The following is a 25,463-nucleotide window of genomic DNA, read 5'->3' on the forward strand; positions in this document are numbered from 1 at the left end:
TCCTTCGTCATAAGAGTATACATACAAAACAAATGCATTCAACCCCACACAGTTCAAATCACCACATCCCAAAGTTCACTATGGATCTTCTGGTGCAGTGTGTGGTCTGTGGAGGCATCTTCATGGTGCCTTCTCCAAAGAGTTCATTTTCATTTTCTGGATTTGGAGAGGTAGCATGTTTCTTAAACTAAAATTACTCTCAAAAAGAATTTAAACTTTGTAATTTAAAATAATGATAATTATACACCTCTTCAGACTCTCTCCCATTCTAAGGCAGCTATATCACCCTTGAAATTCACTTCATCCTTTTTTGCGACTTGATTGGATTTTCCCAGAACCTCATTTGTAAGGAAGGTACCCAGTCCAGTATTATTTTCATTGTTCTTAGGGTTCACTACTAACTCTCTGAATGTTCTCCACCATGATCCCTTCTTATCTACTCTGCCTCCTTTCTGTTTTTCAGCCCGGATTTTCCAGGTCATATGACTTTAAACCTCTTATTTTTTCCACTATTCCAGTTCCAATAGAATGTAAATTACTTGTATAAGCAAGGTTAAAAAAATAAGTAAAGATCATGTTGTTTTTGTTTTTGTATCTCCAGAGCCTAGCACAGAATAGATGCTTAATACCAAACCATCTCTATTTCAATTTTAAGCTATAAAAAAATGTCTCTAGTCCAGGTATTTTAAATCCTGGGTCTGACTGTAGAGGTTGAGGGGTTGGGGTTTAGGTTGTTGTTGATCATTCATTTCAAAAAGAGCCATTAACATCATAGGATGATGTCTTGACTTTCATGTGAGTTGGATTTAAGCAAGGCAGAATTACACAGTCAGCAGTCAGCCTCACTTGCCCTTCCAGAGTCATCTAAGTCCAGTGGCAAGACAAAATTCAGGATGACTGGCAATGGTCCAGAGTGCAGTGGATGACTTTGGTTTCTTTGATGTCTAGCAAAATTCTAGGTGGGCTACAGTACTTGACACAGCCTACTTCATGATTGTTGGAACAAATTGTTCTTATCTGCCAGAAGAAGTCTTCAGGTGAGAATTGAGTGATAGGTAAATACCAAAGATCAATGAACAGCCCTGAAAAGAGCTTGGCAAGCCTTCATACTGATGTTGCTAGGTTTGTCCTGAATACCCCATACACCCTTGGGGTTCAGATATAGTGTCTTTAGCTATCACTCCCTGCCTCAAGAGAAAAGAGATATGAAAGGTCATCTAGTCTAATTTTTTCATTTTACAAATGAAGAAACTGATACCCAAAGAGTACACACGACTTGCTTGGAATAATGCAAAGTTCATTTTGTATAAACACAGTTGACTGGATGTTCACTGGGAAGCCCTTTTTATTGGTAAGCAGGTTCCCACAAAACCATGCAGATCTGCAGACATGTTGTTAACTAATAGGAAACGTAGTTACCTCATTTATGAAATGAATTTAGAATAGATGGACTGCTGAGGTCTTTTCCATCTCCAAATCAATGAGCTTACAACCTCATTCTCTGTTCCATTTACCCTCATTTTGAACATTTGGGGACCAATGATATTTCCATTCTCACATAGTAGAAAGAATGCTGGATTTGTAGTCTATGTGACATATCAGTTTTTAAAGGTTTGAGTTCACAAAAAAGATTTAAATGTTTCAAATGCCATTGCTTTTTCTTTAATTGGCACCTGAAACTGGCTAAACTGATGGTAGATTAAAACATTTTCAAAATAGCCTACAATAATTCATAATCTTGGAGTGATTCTTTGAGATTAAATATGCTAATAATTTTATAAGCTACATTGCCAACATTTTAAAATGTTGATTTTTGTTTTTTTCCCCCCATTTCCTAGGGAGAGAATTGAAATCTGAGGCACTCTTCATTAACTGTCTTCTTTTTAAAAAATTAAAGGTATTAAAGAATTGATGTTGAAAATTTTTACAACCAGCTAAGTTTGCTTAGTGATTATTTCCACTTCATTTAATTTCAACATATACACTATCCTAATAATTTTTCAGTCACTCTTTTTAGTTCCTCATCAGTAATTTTAGTCAATTCCTTCTCATTCATTTTTCCTCATCAAGAGGAAATCATCAAGAGTCATTATATGCTCTGTTATTCTGGTTCTACTCCCCCCCCCCACCTTTGCATTATTTTTATAAATTTTCTAGGTTTTTTTTTTTGTGTGTGTGTTCCTCTTACTTGTTAGTCTCAATTGCGTTGTAGCAATGTATTCTATTACATTGATGTTCCACAATTTGGTCATTCATCCATCTATGGATTTATCTATTTGTCTGTCTGTCTAGCTATCTAGCTATCTTTATCTATCTGTCTCCATAAGATTAGGTCTTCCTCTCTTCCCTAGGCTAGAAGTGCAGAGGCCACTCTTGGACCTCAACTCACTCTGGTATGGGAGCTTTGACCTATTTTTGTTTCTGCCCTGAGCCAGTTGCCTCTTTAGGCAGCCTGGTGATCTCTACTCCCCATGGGGCTCACCATATTCGTGCCAAACTTATGCAATCCATAATAGGCATAGCTCACTGCTTCTCAGAACTCCTGGGCTCCAGAACCTCAGCTTTTTGATTTGCTGGGATTATAGGTATGTACCACCAGTCCTAACTACCACAATTTATTTGACTAATTTCCTCAGTAAATATTGAGCATTTAGATTGTTTCCAGTTTGGAAAGATTACCTATAATGCCGCTCTGAACATATTTGCACAGATAGCTCTGTATGTGTGATTTTGAGAGCTCTTTCAAGCTATACTAAGTATTTCCTCCTAATTTAAACTGTTACAATGACTCACTCCAGTAGAAGTCATGGTTCAGATTCTTTCTAGTCAGAACATAAGTAGGAGTCAAAATGTGAGAAACTTACAGTAGTTACAGTGTTCCTAAGAAGTATTAAACATGTATTAATTTTTAAAAAAATAAATTAAAATGTAAAAGTCAACTGATGGAAATTTCCCATAAGAGGAATAAAAACCTAGTGCTTTTCAAATCTTAAAATGTAAAACGACCTAACCAAACAGTCTGAGAATAGCTGAATGCTTTCAGGAATGAGTGGTATAAAACTGTTTTGAAACTCCTATAATGAATTTACTCAGCTGTCCTTCCTTTCTGGAATTATTGTGTTCCTCTGTCTGGTAACATACCATAACAGTTGAAAAGAGTAGTATCACATAATAACTAAATAATATTCTCTCTATACTATATGTGTAAAATGTCCAGTTTTTGTGTGACTCTATTTGAGTGTATATATTTCTTTGCTTTTATCTTCAAAACACAGGTAGATTTCACCAGTGCTAAGTATTCAGTGAATTTGGGTTTTTTTTTTGGCCAGATCATTAAGACATATATGATAACACTAGAAGGAGTGCTTCCCTCTACCAAAAGAATGTCAGTCTGTGGTAATAGAAATCATCCAGCCTTGGGCATGCTGAAGCTACCTCTAACTGGCCTGAGAGAGCAATTGTTAAATTTTTCAGTGTGAGCATTTACAGCTCAGAAATTAGTAATTCCTACAGACCAGGGATTAATTTTATTGTTTTTCTGATTATCTGGACTTAAGAAAGTATTAATAATGTATGCTTTTTCCTCTGGAAAGCTGTTTGTTAAACATTTCCAACACATTTCTGGATTACTCTATATATACTGATTAAGCTAAACAAGAGTTCAGTAGAAAACTCAGGTAATGAAGTTATTACCAGTCTGGAGGTCTGACAACTAGCTAATAGACTAATATTAATAACTGTTATTTATACAGCCCTTTAAAGGGTGCAAAGTATTTTATATCTGTTGTTTGTACCTCATAATACTCTTGCCTCCAGCTACATTTACAATCTTGAGTGTATATTCTGGAGTGCTCTGCTTGCTATTGGCTGTTGTCTGCCATTCTAGAAAAGGACCAAAATGACATCACTTTGTTGGGGGTCAACATACAGTGTGTCTGACCTAGCTGATCAGACCAGTACAAGCTTGGGAGGCTCTACCACAGATCAGGCACAAATGGCCTAAGTGAACATCTGGGATGGAGATATCTCTAAATTTGCAGGTCTCACATTTCTTTTGAGCTACTGCAGTTCTGCTTTGCTCATAGAGTAGTGTCTTCTTCAATGCAGGCACACTGTATAAGAGAATCTTATGCCAATGTCTCCTATATCTAACAACCAATACCAAAGTTCTTCAGAGAGATCTTGAAAGTATCCTTGTATCACTTCTTCTTCTGACTGCCATGTGAGCTCTTGCCATGTATTTTGTATTTGTAATTCATCTGTAAAATAGTTTTTCAGGAAAATGAACAATGTGCCCTCTGCACTAGAGCCTGACTGCTTGGCAGTTCAGCTCAAGAAAGGTTCCTAGGTGTCTAGTTCCTTATCTTGCCACATGATCTTCAAAATCTTCCTAAAACAATTCAAATAGAAGGGATTCAATTTTCTGGTATGGCACTGGTATATTATTCAGGTTTCAGGCATACAACAGTGAGCTCAGCATATCTGCTCTGTAGACCTTCAGTTTGGTAGGCAGCCCAATACCTCTTTTCTCCTACACTTTCTTTCATAGCCTCCCAAACCCTGAACTAGCTTTGGTAATGTGAAAGTCAACCTCATCATCTATCTGTACATCCCTGAATAGTATATTGCCAACACAAATGGACTTATCCCATTTGCTATAAACACTATGAGAAGGAAGGAGAGAGCAAGACTTGTCAAAGGTCTACTATATGACAGTCACTGTGCTTAGGACTTTTCCAAAAATCATTAGGCTCTACAGCATTTATAGGTTGGAAAAACTTAAATATAAACAATTAGGGACTGAATCTGTTATTTCATCACCCTAGAGATATCCTGGGGGAAGAAACTTTCCTGTCAAAGTAGATCAGCAACTCTTTTGCAATTTACTGTCTTATAGAATTGCCTTGGGTGATGAGAAATTGAGGGACTTACCCAGGGTCACACAATTAGTGTGTGTCAGAAGAAGGTCGTGAACCCAGGTTTTCCTGATTCTAAGGCTGATCCTTTCAAATCACTGCAAGATGAGTAGAAACTTATGTAATGGGGAACAGGGTCTCCCAAGTACTGAAGCAGAGTAAATGAAGTATCAAAGAGAGGTATGGTTCATTGTGGAAAGATTACTGGAGAGCTTAATTGTAAAGGAAAAGATATGTTGTGTTGCTCTTATAGGTTATATTTGTCTATGTGAATCTGCCTAGATGTGACATGTAGGGAGACATAAATAGACAGATCTCTCTAAAATCTTCTCTATATACCCTTCAATAAGGAAGAATGTTATTCCTATCAGAAAGTTTGCAGAACAGAGAAACAGCATTGGGCTAGAATTATATGTATTTACTTCTCACCCCCAAATATTGTTCATCTTAGGGAACTAATTTTTAAGTTTAAGCTGAGTTCATAATTGTTATCCTTTAACAGGGATATAGGAAAGAAGTGTCCTAAGCTAAATATCCAAAACTTGATTCCCTTTCCACCAAATGCCAATTCCATAGTGAACACATAACAAATAATAAATAAATGCATTATCTAAGATGATAACATGCAGAGATCAGAAAAGGTATACAGATAAGTACATCCCAGACGATATGCTAAGTAAATGAGGAGGAGGTAGGGGAGGGAAGGAATCCTGGAGGTACAATCTATAAGATTTTGCAGTTGATTGGATATGATGAGAGGGAATAATTGAGGATGACTCTCTGCTTACAAATCTACATAACTTGAAGGATAGAGCCCCTTCATTAGAAAGGAAGTTAGGAGAGGGGATGGTTTAGGGAAGATAATGAGTCCTATTTTTAATGTGTTGAGTTTGGGGTATCTGCAGAACATTTAGCTGGATTTATCTAAAAGGTAGTTGGTGACAAGGATTTGGAGTCCAGGAGAGAAACTCGGACTGGATATATAATTCTGGGAGTCAATAGTAGTTGATGAAATCAATAGAGACCAAGGCAGGGTGCAGGACAGGACTTCCATATAGCAGGTGGGATATGGAGATTGATCCAGAAAATGAAATAGAGAAGTAATGGTCAGACAGTAAGAGGAGAACCAAGAGAGCAGTATCACAAAAACCCAATGGAAAAGAAATAACTGCAAATAGCAAGTCTCCCTTAGTATTAATTGGAGAGATCAGGAAGATCTAAGAGATCAAGAGGAATGCGAATTGAGAAAAGATTTTTGGATTTGGCAAATAAAGATTGTAAGTTACTTTGGAGAGAAGGAAGTTTGAATTTGCAATAGGCTGAGAAATGAATGGGAAGCTAGGGCAATTCTCATGTCTTCACATAAATTTAGTTTTCTAAGAACATTCACTCAAAGACCTGGATACTTTCTTCCTGTTTTGGTGGTTTTTCTTTTTCCTTTTGGTCATTTCAGAGATATCAACTCAACACTTGGGCTAACCATCTATCATTCCTCACTTTTATCATCCCAAATCCATTTTTGGTCATACATGTCCTTGCTAATATCTTTTAAGTATCTTCTCAATGGTAATCACCTAAACACAAGTAATGTATCTAGTTTCTTATACTTACTTTCCATCTTTCTAGTAGTTAGGGTGACACAATAGATAGACTGCTTGTTCTGGATTCAAGAAGACCCAAGTTTAGATTCTGACTCAGTTGGTTAAGAGTGGTGAACCTGGGCAATTTACTTAATTTCTTTCTGTTTTAGTTTCCTCATATATAAATGGGAGTGATAATACTACCTACCTCCCAAGGTTTTTTTGTATGAAAATAAAAAAGAAATATTTGTATAGCACTTTGTAAACCTCTAAAGTGATTGTATAAATGTTATTATTATTATTAACCTGTCACTTATCATTTGGTTTTTCTTAGATTCTAAAATTACATAATTAATAGATGTATAGAACCCTTAGAGAATATACTTATAAAAAAGATAAGCTTTTTCTTTAAGAGTTAGTTTGGGATCATTTAAAAGCATCATGAATTTCCCAGATAAAATCTGAACTAATTTCCTCTTCCTGCTTATAGGTCATAATCAAGGTGAGTCTTATTTCTAACAACTTTTAAAGAAAACTGCTTGTGATTTGGTCTTTGAGATCTTTTGTACTTAGAAGAGGATTATGTAACTTCTATTGTGGGGATGTCAGATTAAGAAATTTATCCCAGATTATCCAGGTAGGGGCAATGTGCACAAGAAGAAAGAAGGCCATCAAAGTTTATCTGGGCTTTGTAGCATGTCAGGAGGGAGCCTCTGATATAAAGACTATATAGAGAAGTCCCTGTTATAGTTATTATTTATTGCCTTTACGTATATTTTCTTTTATTGAACAAAGTACAGTCCTGAAGCCTGCTCCTAGACAATGCATCTCCCATTTTAATGAAAATTATGTATGATTCCATGATATATTTGATTCCAAACATATCTTTGTTCAAATAGTCATGGAGTATCAGCATTCACATCAAATGAGGTATAAAATAGGATGACACATATTTTCAGAGGGTGTTTGGCAGTGTTATAGAAGACGTCTTGTTCAAAGTCCAAAACAAAAATCAAGATTTCTTGTTGGTGGTAAGAGTCTCCAAATACTACTCTTTACAGATAGTGTTTTAGGAAGAGTATTGAGTTCAGAAATACTGAAAAACCTAGTCAATATTATTCATAGTTCTGTGAAAAAGAATGGTCTAATTCTTCATCCTGGAAAAATATAGTCTATGGAAAATAAATTTTGCCAAGTATTAAGTTCTTACTATGTGCATGTGCTAAGTTCTAAGAATACAAATTGAAATGTAAGACAGTTCATAACTCTTAAAGAGCTCACATTCTAATAGGGTAGACAACACATATGGAAGGTTTTAGCTAGAAATCAGGTGGAAAAGTCCCAAGGTCATTTGAGTTCAGAGGCAAAGCAGAATATTTATGCCTCTTCTTTAATGCCATTTCTGCTGACAAAATCTTACAAATTTCTGATACTGAACAACTTGACTATGCCACAGACCTTAGTGGCAAAAACTTCTATTATGAGTCTTTAATAGCTTTAGTTAAATCATCTGCAGGTGTAACTGCCAGGCTGCATCTCCACAGAGATTACTTCTCAGGATGATGGATGAAAGTACTGAATTGGAGCTATTGCTCTTCCCAAAGTTCTTGGGTTCAGGGTCCTGGGCTATTTCTTTTATCAGGGTTTCAGGGGAGCAGGGCCTTGAACTAATAAACATTAGGGCTTCCTCAGAGATGTTGTTATGATAGTAGTGTAAATGAGTTGTATCCAGTACTTGTTGACCCCTGTTTCTCCCTCAGGGTTCCTTGCTGTTTGAAATATATATATTTAATATATATATATATATATTTAATAATCCCAATCTAACTCATTGTTCCAAAGACCCATTACTTCATTACCAGCATTTTCCAGATTATGCTATAAAGTTGAATATCACTTACATTTCCAGGTCCTCACTGTAAATGTCTTTAAAATAGTAGAAGGGTAGTGGCTGGATTAGATGTTCTTTTCCAAGAAAAAAATCTGAGAGTCTAGTGAATATAAAAGACATTAATGAAATAATAAGATACATGTAGATTCAAACTATCCTGAGCATTCTTTTCATATCTTACAAAATGGCAAACATAAAAAATGGGAATAACCAATATTGGAGGGGTTGTGGGAAAACAAGTTGAAATACTTGCACTATTCTTCACTAACTGATTGATTCTCCTACTCCCCACAGAGGATGCTCCAAACTCTTTTATCTCTTCTCTCAAACAAACTATAATCTCCTTGCCCTCAATTTCTCAGCCTCAAACCCCTTTCACTTTCATTTCTGAAAAAGTCAAAGCCATTTTCCAAGAGCTAACTTTCTCACCCTTTCTTTATCTCACTCAGATATGTTCCTTTATTATTTCCTTCTCTACTGTCTTGGATAGAGGAGTGGTCCTTCTCTTTGCCAAAATCATTCCTATTTGTTTTTTTTTTTTATTTTTAGAGCTCTGAACTTTAGCTTTCTCTAAGCTGCCATCTTGACTGGAAGTCCTGTTTTTTATTTTTAAATTTTATTTATTTTTTTTTCCATTGTTACATGATTCATGTTGTCTCCCTCTCCCCTCCCAGAGTTGACAAGCAATTCCACTGGGTTATACATGTATTATCACTCAAAACCCATTTCCATATTTATTCATTTCTGTCATAGAGTAATCTTTTAAAACCAAAACCCCAAATCATATTACCATATAAACAAGTGAGAAATTGTATTTTTCTTTTTGTGTTTCTATTTTCTATTTGTGTTTTCTTCTGCATTTCTACTTCAACAGTTCTTTCTCTGGCTTTAAATAGCATTCTTTCTCATAAGTCTTTCAGAATTGTCCAGGATCATTGATTGCATTGCTATTAGTAGCATAATCTATTACATTTGATCATCTCACAATGTTTCAGTTACTGTGTATAATGTTGTCTGATTCTGCTTTTCACATCGCATCAGTTTGTGTAGGCCTTTCCAGTTCTTAAAGAAATCAACCCCCAAACCATTTGTATCCTTAATTCTAAGCCCTCCTGACTTCTTCAGCATATTACCCGCCATCTATCCTGCCCAATCTTTAAAAAAAATTATTTATTTATTTTTAAAATATTTTATTTTCTCAATTTCATGTAATAATACTTTTCAGCATACATTTTTTGGAATTATAACATCCAAATTATCTTCTTCCCTCTTTCCCCTTCAATCTCCCCAGTTTAAGCAATTTGATATGGATTATATACATGTATTATCATGCAAAACATACTTCCTTATTGGTCATTTTTGTTAGAGAATACTCCTATACAAACAAAATCCCACAATAAAAATAAATAAATTAAAGTGAAAAAAAATTTTTTGATCTGCATTCCAACTCCAGCAGTCCTTTTTCTGGAGGTGGATAGCTTTCTTTGTCATAAGTCCTTCAGATTGTCCTGAATCATTATATTGTTGAGAATAACTAAGTCTTTTAAAGTTGATCATCCTACAGTATTGTTATTGCTGTGTACAGTGTTCTCCTAGTTCTGCTTACTTCCCTCTGGGTCAATTCAATATCTTTCTAGCTTTTTTTCTGAAATCGTCCTTCTCATCATTTCTTAGAACACAGTAGTATTCCATCACCATCATATACCACAATTTATGCCCACTCATCTTTAATGTCCCTCAATCAGCTGCTACACGTAAACACACTAATCTCCCCCACCATATTTAAAAAACCAAACAAAACAAAATAAAACCTAAACCTTCACTTGATTCTACCATTACCACTGGCTAGAATCCTATCTCTCTTCCCCTTTATGACTAAACTCCTTTGGGAATGCCTTCTACAATCTACTTCTCCTCTCACTCTCTTCTAAGCCAATCTGTCTTCTGATTCCATTATTTAAATGAAACTCTCCTCTCCAAAGTTAATAATCATCTCTTGACTGAGAAATTTAATGGCTGTCTCTCAATTATGAACTTTCTTTACCATTTTGTAGCATTTGACACAGTTGATAACCTTCTCCTCCTGTATACTTTTTTCTCTTTAGTTTTTTGTGATGTGGATCTCTTCTGGTTCTTTCATCTGTCTGACTGGCCCATCTTAGTTTCTTCTGCTAGTTCTTCATTTAGATCATGCCTACTAATCATGCATATCCCCCAAGATTTCATCCTAGTACATCTTCTTTATGTATTCTCTCACTTGGTGAGCTTCTCAGCATCCCTGGTTTCAGTTATTAACTCTATCTATGTAGATAATTCCCAGACCTACATATCTAGCCCTGCCTAGCCTCTAGTCTTTAACTTCAGCTTCACATCAACAATTGCCATTTGGATATCTTCAACTAGATACCCCATAGGAATCTCAAATTCAACATGCCCATAGTAGAACTTATTTATCTTTAGAGGCAGTGGCATGGTAGACAGAGTGCTAGACCTGGAATTAGGAAGGCATGAATTCAAATTCTGCCTCAGACATTTCCTATCTGTGTGACCCAAGTCATTTAACCTCTATCTGACTCATGCACATAGTAGCTACTTAATAAGTACTCTTTGATTGATAGGAATATCATAGGCTGAGACAACATGAAGTTTTGTTCTATCGAGGGCACTTGCATCAAAGGAATCAAATACACCCCAAAATAGGAATCTAACAATGGTGTGTAGTATAGATTGGGAGGGAGTGATATGGAAGTAAGGCGTGATAACATTTTAATTATTGTGGCATGAGAAAAAATTAGGGCTTGAATTATGATACTTTTGTAGGTTGTTGACAGACAGGGATTTTGAAATGAGATGCATTTGTGAAGAAAAATGAATAGATCCTTCTGGCTGATTGGATAAAGGAGGAGTCAAAGATGATTTTGATATCCTGAGCCTGGGTGACAAGAAGAATGTTATTATTAATAGATATAAAAGGTCAGGAGGTAGAAAAAGTTTGAGAGGGTTGGGGAAAGAAGATGAATGAGATGTAAGATATGTAAGTGTGAGGTGTTATGTAGGTCATCCAAGTGGATTTGCCTAGGAGGCATGTGAAAGAGAGCTTTTAGAAGATAAGGCTGAAGGCTCATAACCATTTGCCTTGTTATCTGGATCAAAAACTATGACCTGGAGGAATTAAACCTTTCACCTCTGGGTCTCTTGCCCTTAGGCCCTATTCTTTTGACTGGTCGAGTACCCTCATACCAGTTTTAAAATTATATCAATTCAATTCTGTCATTACTACTGGATAGGATGTGTTAATCTATCTTCTTAGGAGTCCACTCATCATGTCTGTAACTTTTCAAACCATTCTCTTTTATGTGTTGCCTTCTCCTGTAAACAGTAAACTCTTTAAGGGCAGGAACTGTATTTATTTTTTCACTCTATTCCTAGTTCCTGGTCAGTGCTTTGCACATAGTAAGCATTTCATAAATGATCATTTGTGGTGCAGCTAGGTGGCTCAGTGGATAGAACATTAGATCTGGAGATAAGAGGTCCTGGGTTCAAATGTGGCCTCAGATTGTTCCTAGTTATGTGACCCTGGATAAGTCACTTAACACCAATTGCCTAACTTTTACTGGTCTTCTACCTTGAAACCAATACTTAGTATCAATTCTTTTTTTTTTTGAAAAATTTATTTAATTAGTCAAATTAGAACATTATTCCTTGGTTATAAGAATCCTATTCTTTCCCTCCCTTCCTCCACCTCTTCCCATAGCCAACAATTCCACTGGTTTTTAAATGTGTCCTTGATCAGAACCTATTTCCATCTTGTTGTTGTTTGCACTAGGATGATCATTTAGTCTACATCCCCAGTCATATCCCCTCAACCCATGTGATCAAGCAGTTGTTTTTCTTCGGTGTTTCTACTCCCACAGTTTTTCCTCTGAATGTGGATAATGCTCTTTCTCATAAGTCCCTCCAGATTGTTCAGGATCACTGCATTGCCACTAATGTAAAAGTCCATTACATTCGATTGTACCACAGTGTATCAGTCTCTGTGTACAATGTTCTCCTGGTTCTGCTCCTTTCTCTCTGTATCAATTCCTGGAGGTCCTTCTAGTCCCCATGGAATTCCTCCACTTTATTATTCCTTTGAGCACAATAGTATTCCATCACCAAAATATATCACAATTTGTTCAGCCATTCCCCAATTGAAGGGCATCCCCTCATTTTCCAATTTTTGGCCACCACAAAGAACGCAGCTATGAATATTCTTGTACAGGTCTTTTTCCTTATTATCGCTTTGGGGTACAAACCCAGCAGTGCTATGGCTGGATCAAAGGGCAGACAGACTTTTAGTGCCCTTTGGGCATAGTTCCAAATTGTCCTCCAGAATGGTTGGATCAATTCACAACTCCACCAGCAATGCATTAATGTCCCAACTTTGCCACATCCCCTCCAACATTCATTACTTTCCTTTGCTGTCATGTTAGCCAATCTGCTAGGTGTGAGGTGATACCTCACAGTTGTTTGGATTTGCATCTCTCTGATTATAAGAGATTTAGAACACTTTTTCATGTGCTTATTAATAGTTCTGATTTCTTTATCTGAAAATTGTCTATTCATGTCCCATGCCCATTTATCAATTGGGGAATGGCTTGGTTTTTCGTTCAATTGATTTATCTCTTTATAAATTTGAATAATTAGACCTTTGTCAGAGGTTTTTGTTATGAAGATTGCTTCCCAATTTCTTGCTTCCCTTCTAATTTTGGTTACATTGGTTTTGTTTGTACAAAACCTTTTTAATTTAGTGTAATCAAAATTATTTATTTTATGTTTTGTGATTTTTTTTTCTAACTCTTGCTTGGTCTTAAAATCTTTCCTTTCCCAAAGATCTGGCATGTATACCATTCTGTGTTCACCTAATTTACTTATAGTTTCCTTCTTTATATTCAGGTCATTCACCCATTCTGAGTTTATCTTGGTGTAGAGTGTGAGATGTTGATCCAACCCCAATCTCTCCCATATTGTCTTCCAATTTTCCCAGCTGTTTTTATCAAATAGTTGATTTTTGTCCCCAAAGCTGGGATCTTTGGGCTTGTCATAGACTGTCTTGCTGAGCTCACTTACCCCAAGTCTATTCCACTGATCCTCCTTTCTGTCTCTTAGCCAGTACCAAATTGTTTTGATGACCTGACCACTGCTTTATAGTATAGTTTGAGATCTGGTACTGCTAGGCACTTAGTATCAATTCTAAGACAGTGAGGGTTTTAAAATAAAACAACAGCTCCTTCATTTAGTCTGCACAGAGGTGGGCATGATACTTGAAGATATGAGAGTTGTCCGAGTTAAAAAGAGAGCCTGGAGAGAGGAGCAGAATACCAAGGACAGAACCTTCATAAAATTCATTTAAGGGATGAAGTAAGTATAAGTTTCTATAATGGAGATAAAAATCAGTTAGAACCAAAAGGAAAGCTAAGATTGGGTAGTATCTTAGAAATCAGAGGAATTAAAAAAAAAAGAATGGTTAACACTATGATTATGAGGTGACTAAGAAAAGTAAGAGAATGAAGGCTGAAAAAAAAATCTCTAACTTTGCAATTAGAAAGTCATTGGTGACCTTCATAGGTTTAATTGTATTTAAGTGATAGAGTCAGAAGCTTTATTTTAAGCTCAGTTCGAAACCCTGAGCATGTGATGAGGATATAGAGATAGAGAAGCTACTCGATTAAGTATAGCAATAATAATAATAATAATAATAATAGGCATTTGGCAGGGAAAGGAAGGAGAGAAATAGGATAGGAAATTAGAAGCCACTGGATAGGGAGAGATATTGGAAATGCTGGGGAGATGGGAGAATTGAGAGAATGACATCTTGGAGGAAATAATGAGATATGATTAAGAAATGAGTGATATAACAATGACCAATATGGAAATATGTACATATTTTTAAACCCTTACCTTCTGTCTTAGAATTAATACTGTGTATTGGCTCCAAGGCAGAAGAGTGGTAAGGGCTAGGCAATGGGGGTTAAGTGACTTGCCCAGGGTCACACATCTAGGATGTGACTGAGGTCACATTTGAACCTAGGACCTCCCCTCTCCAAGCCTGGCTCTCAATCCACTGAGCCACCTAGTTGCCCCCAGGCTGATGAAATTTAGCATTCTGAGGGAAGAGAGAAAATTAGTGTTTAGTCTCACTCTCTGGGCTCCCTCAAATCAGATGTTTTCTTTCTTTCTTGGTTCTCAATCTGCTAGTATCAGAAAGCAATTATTTGTCTTTCTTAGCATACTTTTTGACTACATAGACTAGCCATTTGGCAATTTTTATTTACAGCCTCATGTTAATTAGCTTTTTGTGTTATCTCCCATTAGATTAGAATCACCATGAGGCAAGGGACTTTGCTTCATTCAAACATAGACATCTCTCAATAAATATTTGTTGAATTAAATAGAATTTTTGTATACTTCCCCAAACCCCAAACCTCAGTAACTTATATTGGACATAATTTTGTGTATTCAAGAAATATTCGTTGATTTATTTTATCCAAAAACCTTACCTCCACATCTTGTTCCAGTAAATGAAGTATTTATTTCAGCATTTATGTATGGATAATTGAAGTTCTTTCATTATTATTACCTGACCTAATTCTGCTGATTCATTTTACACTTTGAATGTTTTAAGCCCAGGCTCCTCATAAAGGTCAGGTAGCCCACAGCATATAGAATCATAGAATGTTGGAATTGAGGGGACCTTAGAGATCGCAGAATCACAGAACTACAGAATCTCATAGTTGGAAGGAACCTTGGGGGTCATCCAATCCAACTTTACCTGATTGAGAATCCTCTCTAAAATATCCCTGAAAAGAGATCATTTGGCCTTTGTTTAAAGATGTTTTGGGAGAGAGAAATAAATGACTGTCTGCTAAAGAAGCTCATTCTACTTTTTTGGATAACTAATTGTTTGGACTATAATGGGGGGGGGGAGAGGTTAGGTGCTGAAAAATTCCATGTTTTTAGTTTTTGCTTAATTTAGATTTTAGTACCCTAAGACAAAACCCCAGTTTTGACTGACTTAGTTATGATTCTGGAAACAAAATGACATTAAAAGAAGCATGATGTTCAAAACAAAGGTGACAGATTTACTCTACTCTGCCCTGGTCAAATCATTTCTGGAGAACAACGTTCAGTTTTGAGCACTAGAAAACATCTCAAGCCCAATGTGTCTAAACAAAATAATTTCCTTTTTCTTTTTAAAGAAATTTTCTTTTTTTTTGCCATCTTTGTTCTGCCCCTTCTCCAAACTTTCCTGTTTCTCTGTAAGACACTGCTATCTTCCTAATCACTCCACATTTTTCACTCCCTGGTTGTCATTCACTCTGCTGTGCTCTCTCTCTCTCTCAGTCATATTTTGGCCCCTTCATATACCCTTCCCTCTATTCCAGTCAAATTGCCTTACCGCCTATTTCCTATACACACCACTTAAGCTCCTGACTTTGCACAGATGGTTCCCCTACCTCTTACCCCAGTGGTATGCCCTCCTCGCCTCTGTCTATAGAACTGAAAAATGTATTTTAGGTATCAACTTGTACCCAAAGCTTTCCCTGGTGACTCCAGTGATTAGCACTTTTTCCATCTTGTAATCACTTGATAAATATTTGTGTTTGCTTCCTTGAATACATCCTGTGTTTTCTCCTTCTCCCCTAGAACATAAGCACATCCATTGCATGGCAAAGCCTGTTTTGTTTTTGTATCCCCAGCTCTCAGCATAGTAAATGCTTAATTAATGGGGTAAAAAAAAACCAAAAAAAACACCTTACCTTCCATCTTAGAATCAATACTAAATATTGGTTCCAAGGCAGAAGAATGGTAAGGGCCAGGCAATGAGAGTTAAGTGACTTGCCCAGGGTCACACAGCTGGGAAGTGTATGAGGTCAGATGTGAACCCCAGATCTCCCCTCTCTAGGCTTGGAGCTCTATCCACTGAACCACATAGCTGCCTCAACAATAAATATTTTTTGTTTCTTTTTTAAAAAATTTTATTGTCATGCAAAAACGCATCCATATTGGTCATTGTATTAAAAGCACACTCAGACATAACCAAATAAATAATATAATTATTTATATTATTTTAATTAATATATATTATAAAGATTCACTGGTGTGAAAGACAACTCCAACAGTTCTTTCTCTGGAATCAACAATAGATATTTTTTAAATGTATATGACTGAATCTTTGCCCCTTGATACTTATTTAGCAAGAACAAATATTCAAGAATAATGAAAAGCATACCCATAAGGGTAAGGAAAAAATGACACAATCAGTGGTGTTTTGGTAAATATTTAATCATGACCTCTCCGAAATAAAAATTACACAAGATACACTTTTTAAGTTTAACCTGCATTATTAACATTATCTCTGTCACTTTTTAAAGTCTATACAGTTAATAAAACAATAAATCAAGATTGGATTTGTAGCTGGCTACTTCCAAGATGTAAAAACTCACACTGAAAATTTAACAAAAGCTTTTCAAGAGCAAATGGATTGAAGTTGGTTCCTTCAGTCCTGGTTCAAATAAGTGAAAATAAGTCCTTTGGGTATTATATGTCAATTAATGAACCTTGAGGTGAGTCTTAACAGGCTATTATATAAATGCCATTGTTATTATTTGTTTTCTATCCTTTTAATTATGTCTGACTCTTCGTGACCCCATTTGGGATTTTCTTGGCAAAGATATTGAAATGGTTTGTAATTTCCTTCTCCAGCTTATTTTACAGATGAGCAAACTGAGGCAAACAGGGTCAAATGACTTACCCAGAGTCCCACAGTTAGTGTCTGAGACCACATTTGAATTCAAGTCTCCCTGACTCCAAGCCTGGCTCCCTATCCATTGTACTACCTTGCCATCCTGCCAGGATTATTAGTACCAATCTACTAAGGCTCTGAGTATGGACTGTGTGGTATTCTGTATGTCTGTCATTAAAACCAGAGGAGCCAAGTTTAGACAAATTCAGCCCTAGAAGGTTGACCTCCAAGTGGTGAAATTGTTATGGCCACAGCAATTTATGAAACCATCACTAAGGCATGGGGGAATTTTTGATCTGTGCAATGGGTATGTGTTGTATTCACAATGAGGTTGCATGGCTTAATGGATTCAGGGTTGAACTGACTTAGAGTTAGGAACATTTGGGTTCAAATCTCATCTCAGATACTTACTAGCTTGGTGATCCTATACTTAACCTGCTAAGATTTCCATTTTATTATCTGTTGCACTCTTTCACAGGATTGTTGGGAGAATCAAATGAGATAAAGAGTGGGACATGCTTTGCAAAACAAAATTCTAGATGAATGGGAGATATTATGTTATTATTCAGTCATAATAATTATAATAGGTATGTCAGACTGGTAGTTCCATACAATAATGAGACAGTTTATGGGAAAACTTATTGAAATGGTTTAAAACACTAAACAAATACAAAATATATTTGCCATATTGTATTCTTTTCTCATGCTGAGGTTATGGCCTCAGAGTGACTGTCTGGAGATAAGGTTCAGAGTATTTCTTTTTTTTCAGTATTTCTCCCCATTTGTGTCTCCATTGGCCATGGGAAAGAACAGTCTTGCCACTAAAGAATAAATAAGCATTGGTTCTTTCAAATGAAGGTGATTTATTGTAGTGATATTTCATTGAGAGTTCAAACAATCCTCAACAAATATTTTAAAATTTCAAAATTTTGACATCTAACAGTAGACAACAACATGGTACTAAAGAGAAACTTGAAAGTGCTATCAGGGAGCCAATAGCAATAATAACATATTTCCATCAGTTTTCCCAAGATTAATGAGACAGTTAAGAGGACACTTTTAAACCATTTTTCATAGATTTTTAAAAATTATTTTTCTTCTCTTTGGTGTTTTTAATGGCATTGAACTCCTCTTCTTTGCAAACTTGCCCTCTCTTTCTTCCCAAGTGATTAGTTACTATAAAACTATTCATTTGGGCTGAACTTCTGACAGGGGAGATTATTTTTTTCCTTAGATGAAATGGTTAGGAAAATATGAAGATTTGTATTTCCTCTGAGGCATGCATAAAGGAAAGGCCAGCATCTTTTTTCAAATACCCTAACCAAAAGGAAAGTCCAGTGCCTCATTAGACATAATATATATACATGCAATACAAACACTCAATACATAGCTCTTCCTTCAGTGTATTACTTTATGGACAGGATGTTTATACATTTATTACATATTGCACATGCTCAGGTTCATACAGACACAAATGACAATGGTGAGGGGGAGAGGTAAACATTCTCGTTGAGGAAGACCATATGTGGACATCCAGAAGGAGCTTATTCTTTCCCTTCATGTAAGAAGGTTTTGGGAAGCAGTTCTTTTGAGGGACCCATATATTTACAGAAGTCACTGAGGACTTTTTAGGGTGTATATCCTGGCTCCCTAAACATAGGATTCCTTGGCATATTGGATTTGGTCAACCTCAAAGATTGGCTGACTACACCTTCCAATGACACAGTCCTGTTTATTCTTTAGCAAGGATTTGGACAAGACCCTTAACCGGCGAACCTCAGATTTTGGTATTTGTCCTTTCCTTTCCATAGCCACATTGGAAGCTCCATTCTGTACCCAAGTTTCACCCACAGATGATGCACTGTCTCTGTTGAGTGTTTCTTTGCCGTGTGTATTCTTGGCATGCTCACCATAGTCCAAAAGTGAAAGAGATGGCAGTCTAGAATTCTGGCTTTGCATAGTGTCTCTCATACTTTGGACTGTCCGGCTCTCATAAGGAGGAATTTTGGAAAGCCGGCAATATTGAACTGCCTCCTCATAGGATGGGGGGCTTCCAGGGTTTTTCTGATCTACAAGTTGAAATACTTCTTCAACTGAAAGAAGATGTGACCTTGAACTCCCACATTCTGGAGTTGGTTGGTAGTCATCTATAGCTCCAACACAGACTTCTTGGACAATCCTGCCAGTGAGTTGGCTCTCCTTTTTGAGGTCTTTCTTGCCCTGGTCTCTGGGAAAGCGCCAATTTGCAGTTTTGTTTGGCACCTTCTTATGAGTAGCAAAAGAGAATGACATGGAGTGCTTTTTTCTCTCTCGGGTCAGCTTACTGTCCGCCCCAGCAGTCTTTGTTGTAAAGGATTGATGCCTGGTGAAAAAGTTCCTTTTTGGACTGGAAGGAGAAACCACTGGCGAGTTGGCAAAGACTGAGCTATCAGAGGAACTATCCAGGGAACCACAGGAGGAGGTTTTAGGGGAAGGCTCAACAAGTGATTCTGTGCATAAAGTTCCTTCCTTTATTTGAAGACCTAATGACTTTTGTTTCCTGTGTTGTAGACTAGGGAAACATTCCTCTGGAAATGATTCTTTTATTTCTTGACCCCCAAAACAGGAACTTGCCTGGGGGACAGCGAAGCTGTCCTCACTTTTAGTCAATTTGTGGCTGGTGATCCTGCTTTCAAGGCAGTCTTTCGTGGATGGTGTGCTAGGCTCTGAGTACCTCCTTTCTTGAGTGCTAAGGGAGCTTTTTAGTAAGTTGGTGTAAGAGACAACAGACCCTGGTCTTGACTCATACAGATGCTTTCTGTTGTCCAAGTCACTGGACAGTCCTGCAGTGTCTAGGGACGGCTTGTTTTGAGAGCCAAAACTGTTGCTGCATTCTGTGTCAGCATCTGTACTCTCATAGGCTGAGTCATTTTGCAGAGTTGACATATCTGGGGAGAAAATAAATAAGATTTAGAATTCCTTTATGGTTTGCAAAGGTTACTTGAGAAAAATTCATTGCTGTAGCTGACCCTTTTTATCCCAATCATAACTCTGTAGGATTCTGTTTGGGCTAACAAGAAATTTGCTTTTTACAAAAATGGACTTTTATGTCTTTTGAGATCTGCTATTTTGGGAAGGAGATGGTAGAGAGAAAATAAAATGCCAGGAGAAAGGCATATGATAGGAAATGCAACAAAGGGAATAAACAACATCACACCAAAAGGTTCGTTTGTGTTAGCTCTTAGACTGAGTCCCTTGAGACCAGGAATAGGGTTTTTGCCTTTCTTTGAATTCATAAAACCCATCACAGTGCTGAGTGCATACACAGTAGGTGCTTAATGCTTGCTGACTTGCTTTGATTAGAAATTCTACATCTGATAACTTTTTTCCTTGTTATGGAAGAGTAGGATTTGTAATTGTAATATTGTAGCCAAAAATTGTCAAATTATAGCTTTGAAACTGGAAGAAATGTTAGTGGCCCCTTATGCTAATCCTTTCATTTTAGAAATGGGAAACAGAGGCCAAGAGAGGTTAAGTCATGGACACAAGGTCTCACAGGTAGTGACAGCTGGGATTAGAACACAGATCTTCCCAGTAGGAACCCAGTGGTCTGGCTACTGTAATATACTGTCTCTCATTGTTTAGTGAAGTTAACAGCTTTCCTTGATGTAGACAGAAAGGGCAAGCAGTTCTCAAGGGATGACAGAATTATTCAGAATTAAAAATTTGATATTTGAATGGTACCAAGATGGCCCTTTCTAACACTCAAATGTATCATGTGATATGACATCTCTGGGTTCTATTAGTGGGGAAGAATCATTAGAAAATGACAACAATGCCCTTAAAAATAAATTAAAATACTAATTTAAAAAAGGAATGCTATAACTATTGAATGTATTTGGCAACTGTAATCATTTTGCTTCTGCATAGGCACAGCTTCAGTACCTGAATTGTTGATGTGTTCCAGTGAATCATCAGAATTGAACTTGGGGGAATGTCCAGGGATGTCCTCTTCAAATATTTCAAAGCAGTTATCAATGAAAAATTCCACCAAAGTTTTAATCTGTTAAAAAAACAAACACAAGAGCAAGGTTGACAAATTATATGGACTTTAGTGCCTTTTTCCCCCCTTCATGTTGACTGATAAACAGGGAAAGAAAAGACCTAGCAATTCATTTCTAGACAATACTATTAAAGTTACAAGGGCTAGGGGAAACTACGGGTTATCAATAGATGGAGACACAGATCTGGAGATGGAAGATACTGCATTCGAATGTAGCCTCAGGTACTTCCTAAATGTGTGATCCTAGGCAAGTCACTTAACCCCAAATGCCTAACTCTTACAGATCTTCTGTCTTGGAACCAATGCTTAGTATTAATTTTAAGATAGCAAGTAAGGTTAAAAAAAAGTTAAAGGTACTGGTGAGATCAAAGACAGCTATATTTTTTTCTTTTTAAACCCATTCTGTAAAATTTGTCCTTTTTGCATTTATTAGACTTTCCCTTTTCTTTAGTTTGCATCACCAACTACTCCAAGTTGTGGTGCCCCAAATGAAAATATGTCTTATAGGGAGTCAGACTGATATAATAATTATTGGCTTTTGTCTACCAGTTGACAGCATGATTGGGATAATAATGCATATTGAGTGGTAGGTTTTGAGCTTTCAGATAGTGTATGGATCTATTGTAAATGCTGAGAGAGTGAAGAAATCACAAATTTCAACTGAATCTTCTTTTCATTTTGATTCTAACCCCAAAAGGGCAATTTAGCAATATTCCTTTTTTTTTTTCTTTTGCAAGGAACACTGTAGGAGGAAGCTTATTATAAAAGGAAAAGTTCCCAAAGATGGGGAGCAACAAACCTTGTTGTTCAACTCCTTCTGAGCATCAAAAGATAGGCTTTGGTCAGTGTTGAGGGACAGCATGTTGGGTCCAATACAAATGGCAAGATTGCTTGAGTCCATCTTGCTGACATCCGAATTCTTACTGATGTTGTAAAGCACATAGACCAAATGTTTGAGCAACAGGATATTTGTCCTTGGTAGTTTCTTTACAACCCTAAAATAAGATATAAAATAAACTTTGAAAAAACTGACTTGATGATGGTGGCCTGCATAATATTCAAGTGACCCTCCTGTCTTTTTCTAACTAGCACTTCCTTTTAAAATGAGGAGAATTAGAAGAACAAAGCAAACCTATGGAGACAAAGCTCAACATTGAGAAACTTCCATTTAGAACTGTCCAGTGGCAGTTGAGCATACCCTGAAACTAATTCACCAAAGGGCTTTGAAGGCTTAATAAGTAAGGCTTTTATAAAGAAAAACACCCCCCCCCCCACCACACTTTTACTATTATGTCACACTTAACTATTTAGTGTGTTTGTAATTTGCAAGCATGACAGCAAGTGAAATTCCTTCCATGTCTGTGACTCTATGATTCAATAAAGCTATACTTTGGTTCTACACCTGAAAGTCATTGTGCCTCAGCTATCTTTTAGCTTCTGATACTGTGAAATGTGTTTTTCTAGGATATGATCTTGGCTATGATTTCTTTGAGCTTCAGTCACCAAAGAAAGGCAGCAAACATACCATAGACGGAGAAAAACAACTTCCCAAGCAATGCTCGTGAATATCTTCAATGTGGCGACCACATTTAATAAGAACTATAAATTATGTTTGTGCCTTGGTCTTTCTGTTTGTGAAATGGAAGGATGGAATTTCTTGTTTCCCTTTCTTGCAAAAAAGGACTCATTTTTTAAAAGTCCTTTGAGTTCATCTATTGAGATCCATCTTAAGATGGATCTTTAAAAAAAAACACCACCACAAAACTTCAATTTCTTCTATCCTATCCAAGTCATACTTAAGCTTTCTAGTCATGCAGAAAACATGATGTTTACACAGTCTTCAATATTGGGACAGGGTATGATAATTTTAAAATTAGATTTTAGGATTATCTTTTTACTAACAGATGCAGCTTTCTATTATTTAATCAAATATATAGTCTCTTGAAAAATATACTTATATTGAAGGGGCAGTGAGGTGACTCAGTGGATTGAGAGCCAGGCCTAGGGATGAGAGGCCTTGGGTTCAAATCTGGCATCAGACACTTTCTAGATATGTGACCCTGGGCAAGTCATTTAACCTCCATTGTCTACCTGTCTTAAGACCAATACACAGTGTTGATTCTAAGAGGAAAGGTAAGTTTTTTAAAAAGATATATTGAAATTTAATTTCATATAATTTTTAGTTCGTATGCTCATAAGAATGCTTTCCTAGGGGAGATGACTTCCATTCCATATTATGTATCTGGGAGGAGCACTGAATAATATTTTTTAGGTTGTCATAAGTGTTCTACAAACTCAGAGGGTTTAGAGAAGTCCTTTAGAAACCCTCAGCTTTGTTTAATAAACTTTAATGGACTTGTCAGCCATGAATTTATTTGAAATCTTAAATCTCTCTATTTTCTTTGAGTTCTATCCATTTATTGCTTCCTTTGCAAAAGTTGTATTTCCTTTTATTGGAGTCAAAATGCCCTCTTTCAAGCTTTAGCAATGCCCCTTAGTTTTCATATTCTGAGAGGTAGTTAATGAATTTCCCATTTTTTAAACCCTTAATTTCCATAATAAGAATCAACACTATTTATTGGTTCCAAGGCAGAAGAATGGTAAATGTTAGGCAATGGGGGTTAAGTGACTTGCCCAGGGTCCCACAGCTAGGAAGTGTCTGAGGTCAAATTTGAACCCTGGACCTCCCTGTCTGGGCCTGACTCTCAATCCACTGAGCCACCTAGCTGCCTCTAGTTTCCCAGTTTAAAAACAAACAAAGAAACAAAACAACTTCATGATCTTATAATACTTAGTCATAAAATACTTTAGCTCTTGCCTAAGGTTGAACCTGATAGTTTAGGAAGCTCCTTGTTGTTCTAAATCTATGATCCTACGTCTGTTGGGCTAGTGAACTGATTCCTGTAATCAATTGCTTTTATTACTTACTGTTTCAAGCTCTCAATTTTGTCATCCTCATTTGGCTTTTCTAAGGCTGTCATCCATTCTTCAAATAGATCTGATGAAAGTAGTTTGAGTGGGATACTCCTGAGGAAATCCTGTTTGAAGAAAAGGTATGGGACTTAATAACCAGCTGTTGTTGAATACATCAATATCTTTGACTAATTCTTTCCAGGACAAAGAGTTTCTATTTCAATTTGTCTGTCTTATTCCTATAACCTTGATTGGGGTGGCTGCTCTAATTCATATTGTTTTTCAGTGATTTCCTGCTCGGCAAGTATAAAATTAAGTTTTGAAGTATGAATTAAAAGTAGCAGTGCCTTCTATATTGGGCGATCCCAATATAGAAATCCCTATATGTTCCTATATGGTGATGTGAAATTGACCATAAATCAATCTTGGTGTTTCATATTCCTGCAAGAATCTGGGACCACAGGGTTAGAGAGGGTTTCAATATAGAAAAGTCCACCAAAATGCCAACCTTTAAGGGTCAAGCTGTCTGAATCTTAGAGTGATGTAGCTGCTTGTTATTTATTAAAATAATGTCAGAAGCTCATTAGAATCTAGACCTGGTTTGACTCCCAGTCCATGTGTTTGCAATTCATGTGAGCTTGGGCAAATATATATATATATATATATATATATATATATATATATATATATATATATATATGCTTCAATTTCCTTTACAATTCCTATAAAATGAAGGAGTTGGACTAGATGGTTGCTAAGAGTTCCTTCCAGCTCTAGGTCTATCATCTATTACCTATAATGTAAATTTACCTTTAAAACTGCAGCCAGTAGGTGAACAGATTTGGTTTCCAAATTGACCATTCCCCCAGAGTTGAGCTCTTCCTTAAGTTCTTTCCGGGCCTTTTCATTGGCAGCCTTTCTGAATATTCCTTCAGTTGAAGGGCCTTTGTTTTGAAGAATATTAAGAATTTCCTATAGGAAACATGTATAGAAATGAAGAATGATTACATTTATTGGATTGGCTGAGGCAAAACCAGGACCCTTAGTTTGCTGTTGCTCATAGGTTTAAGATAATTTTATTATTTTATTTTTATTATTTTACTCAAAACATTTTAATTAATTAATTTAGAATATTTTTCCCATGGTTACATGATTCATGTTCTTTCTCTCCTCTCCTCCCACACCCTCCCAGAGCCAATGAGCAATTCCACTGGGTTTTACATATGTCATTGATCAAGAACTATTTCCATATTATTAATATTTGCTGTAGGTTGATCATTTAGAGCCTATATCCCTAACTAAGACCATTTTAAGATGAAGGAAATATTATTTTTGT

At 36.4% G+C, this 25,463-nt stretch overlaps 2 protein-coding genes across 2 annotated transcripts in view; both read right to left on the bottom strand.

Annotated features, from left to right (window-relative positions):
- RSPH3 (radial spoke head 3) overlaps window positions 1-15,099 on the bottom strand; it is a 128,825-nt gene extending 113,726 nt beyond the window's left edge. Inside the window, exons 1-2 of the mRNA XM_007484841.3 lie at window positions 14,927-15,099; window positions 8,398-8,487 (exon numbers count right to left, since the gene is read on the bottom strand). Of these exons, the coding sequence (XP_007484903.1) occupies window positions 8,398-8,487; window positions 14,927-14,934 (98 nt within the window). The 5' untranslated portion in view covers window positions 14,935-15,099. The remainder of the gene's footprint in view (window positions 1-8,397; window positions 8,488-14,926) is intronic.
- A 1,592-nt stretch (window positions 15,100-16,691) lies between these two features.
- The window catches only part of TAGAP (T cell activation RhoGTPase activating protein), a 136,795-nt gene continuing 128,023 nt past the window's right edge, over window positions 16,692-25,463 (bottom strand). Inside the window, exons 10-14 of the mRNA XM_007484842.2 lie at window positions 24,938-25,099; window positions 24,143-24,252; window positions 22,014-22,209; window positions 21,097-21,214; window positions 16,692-20,099 (exon numbers count right to left, since the gene is read on the bottom strand). Of these exons, the coding sequence (XP_007484904.2) occupies window positions 18,823-20,099; window positions 21,097-21,214; window positions 22,014-22,209; window positions 24,143-24,252; window positions 24,938-25,099 (1,863 nt within the window). The 3' untranslated portion in view covers window positions 16,692-18,822. The remainder of the gene's footprint in view (window positions 20,100-21,096; window positions 21,215-22,013; window positions 22,210-24,142; window positions 24,253-24,937; window positions 25,100-25,463) is intronic.

This window comes from Monodelphis domestica, chromosome 2, assembly GCF_027887165.1.
Source record: "Monodelphis domestica isolate mMonDom1 chromosome 2, mMonDom1.pri, whole genome shotgun sequence".
NCBI classification, from domain to species: Eukaryota; Metazoa; Chordata; class Mammalia; order Didelphimorphia; family Didelphidae; genus Monodelphis; species Monodelphis domestica.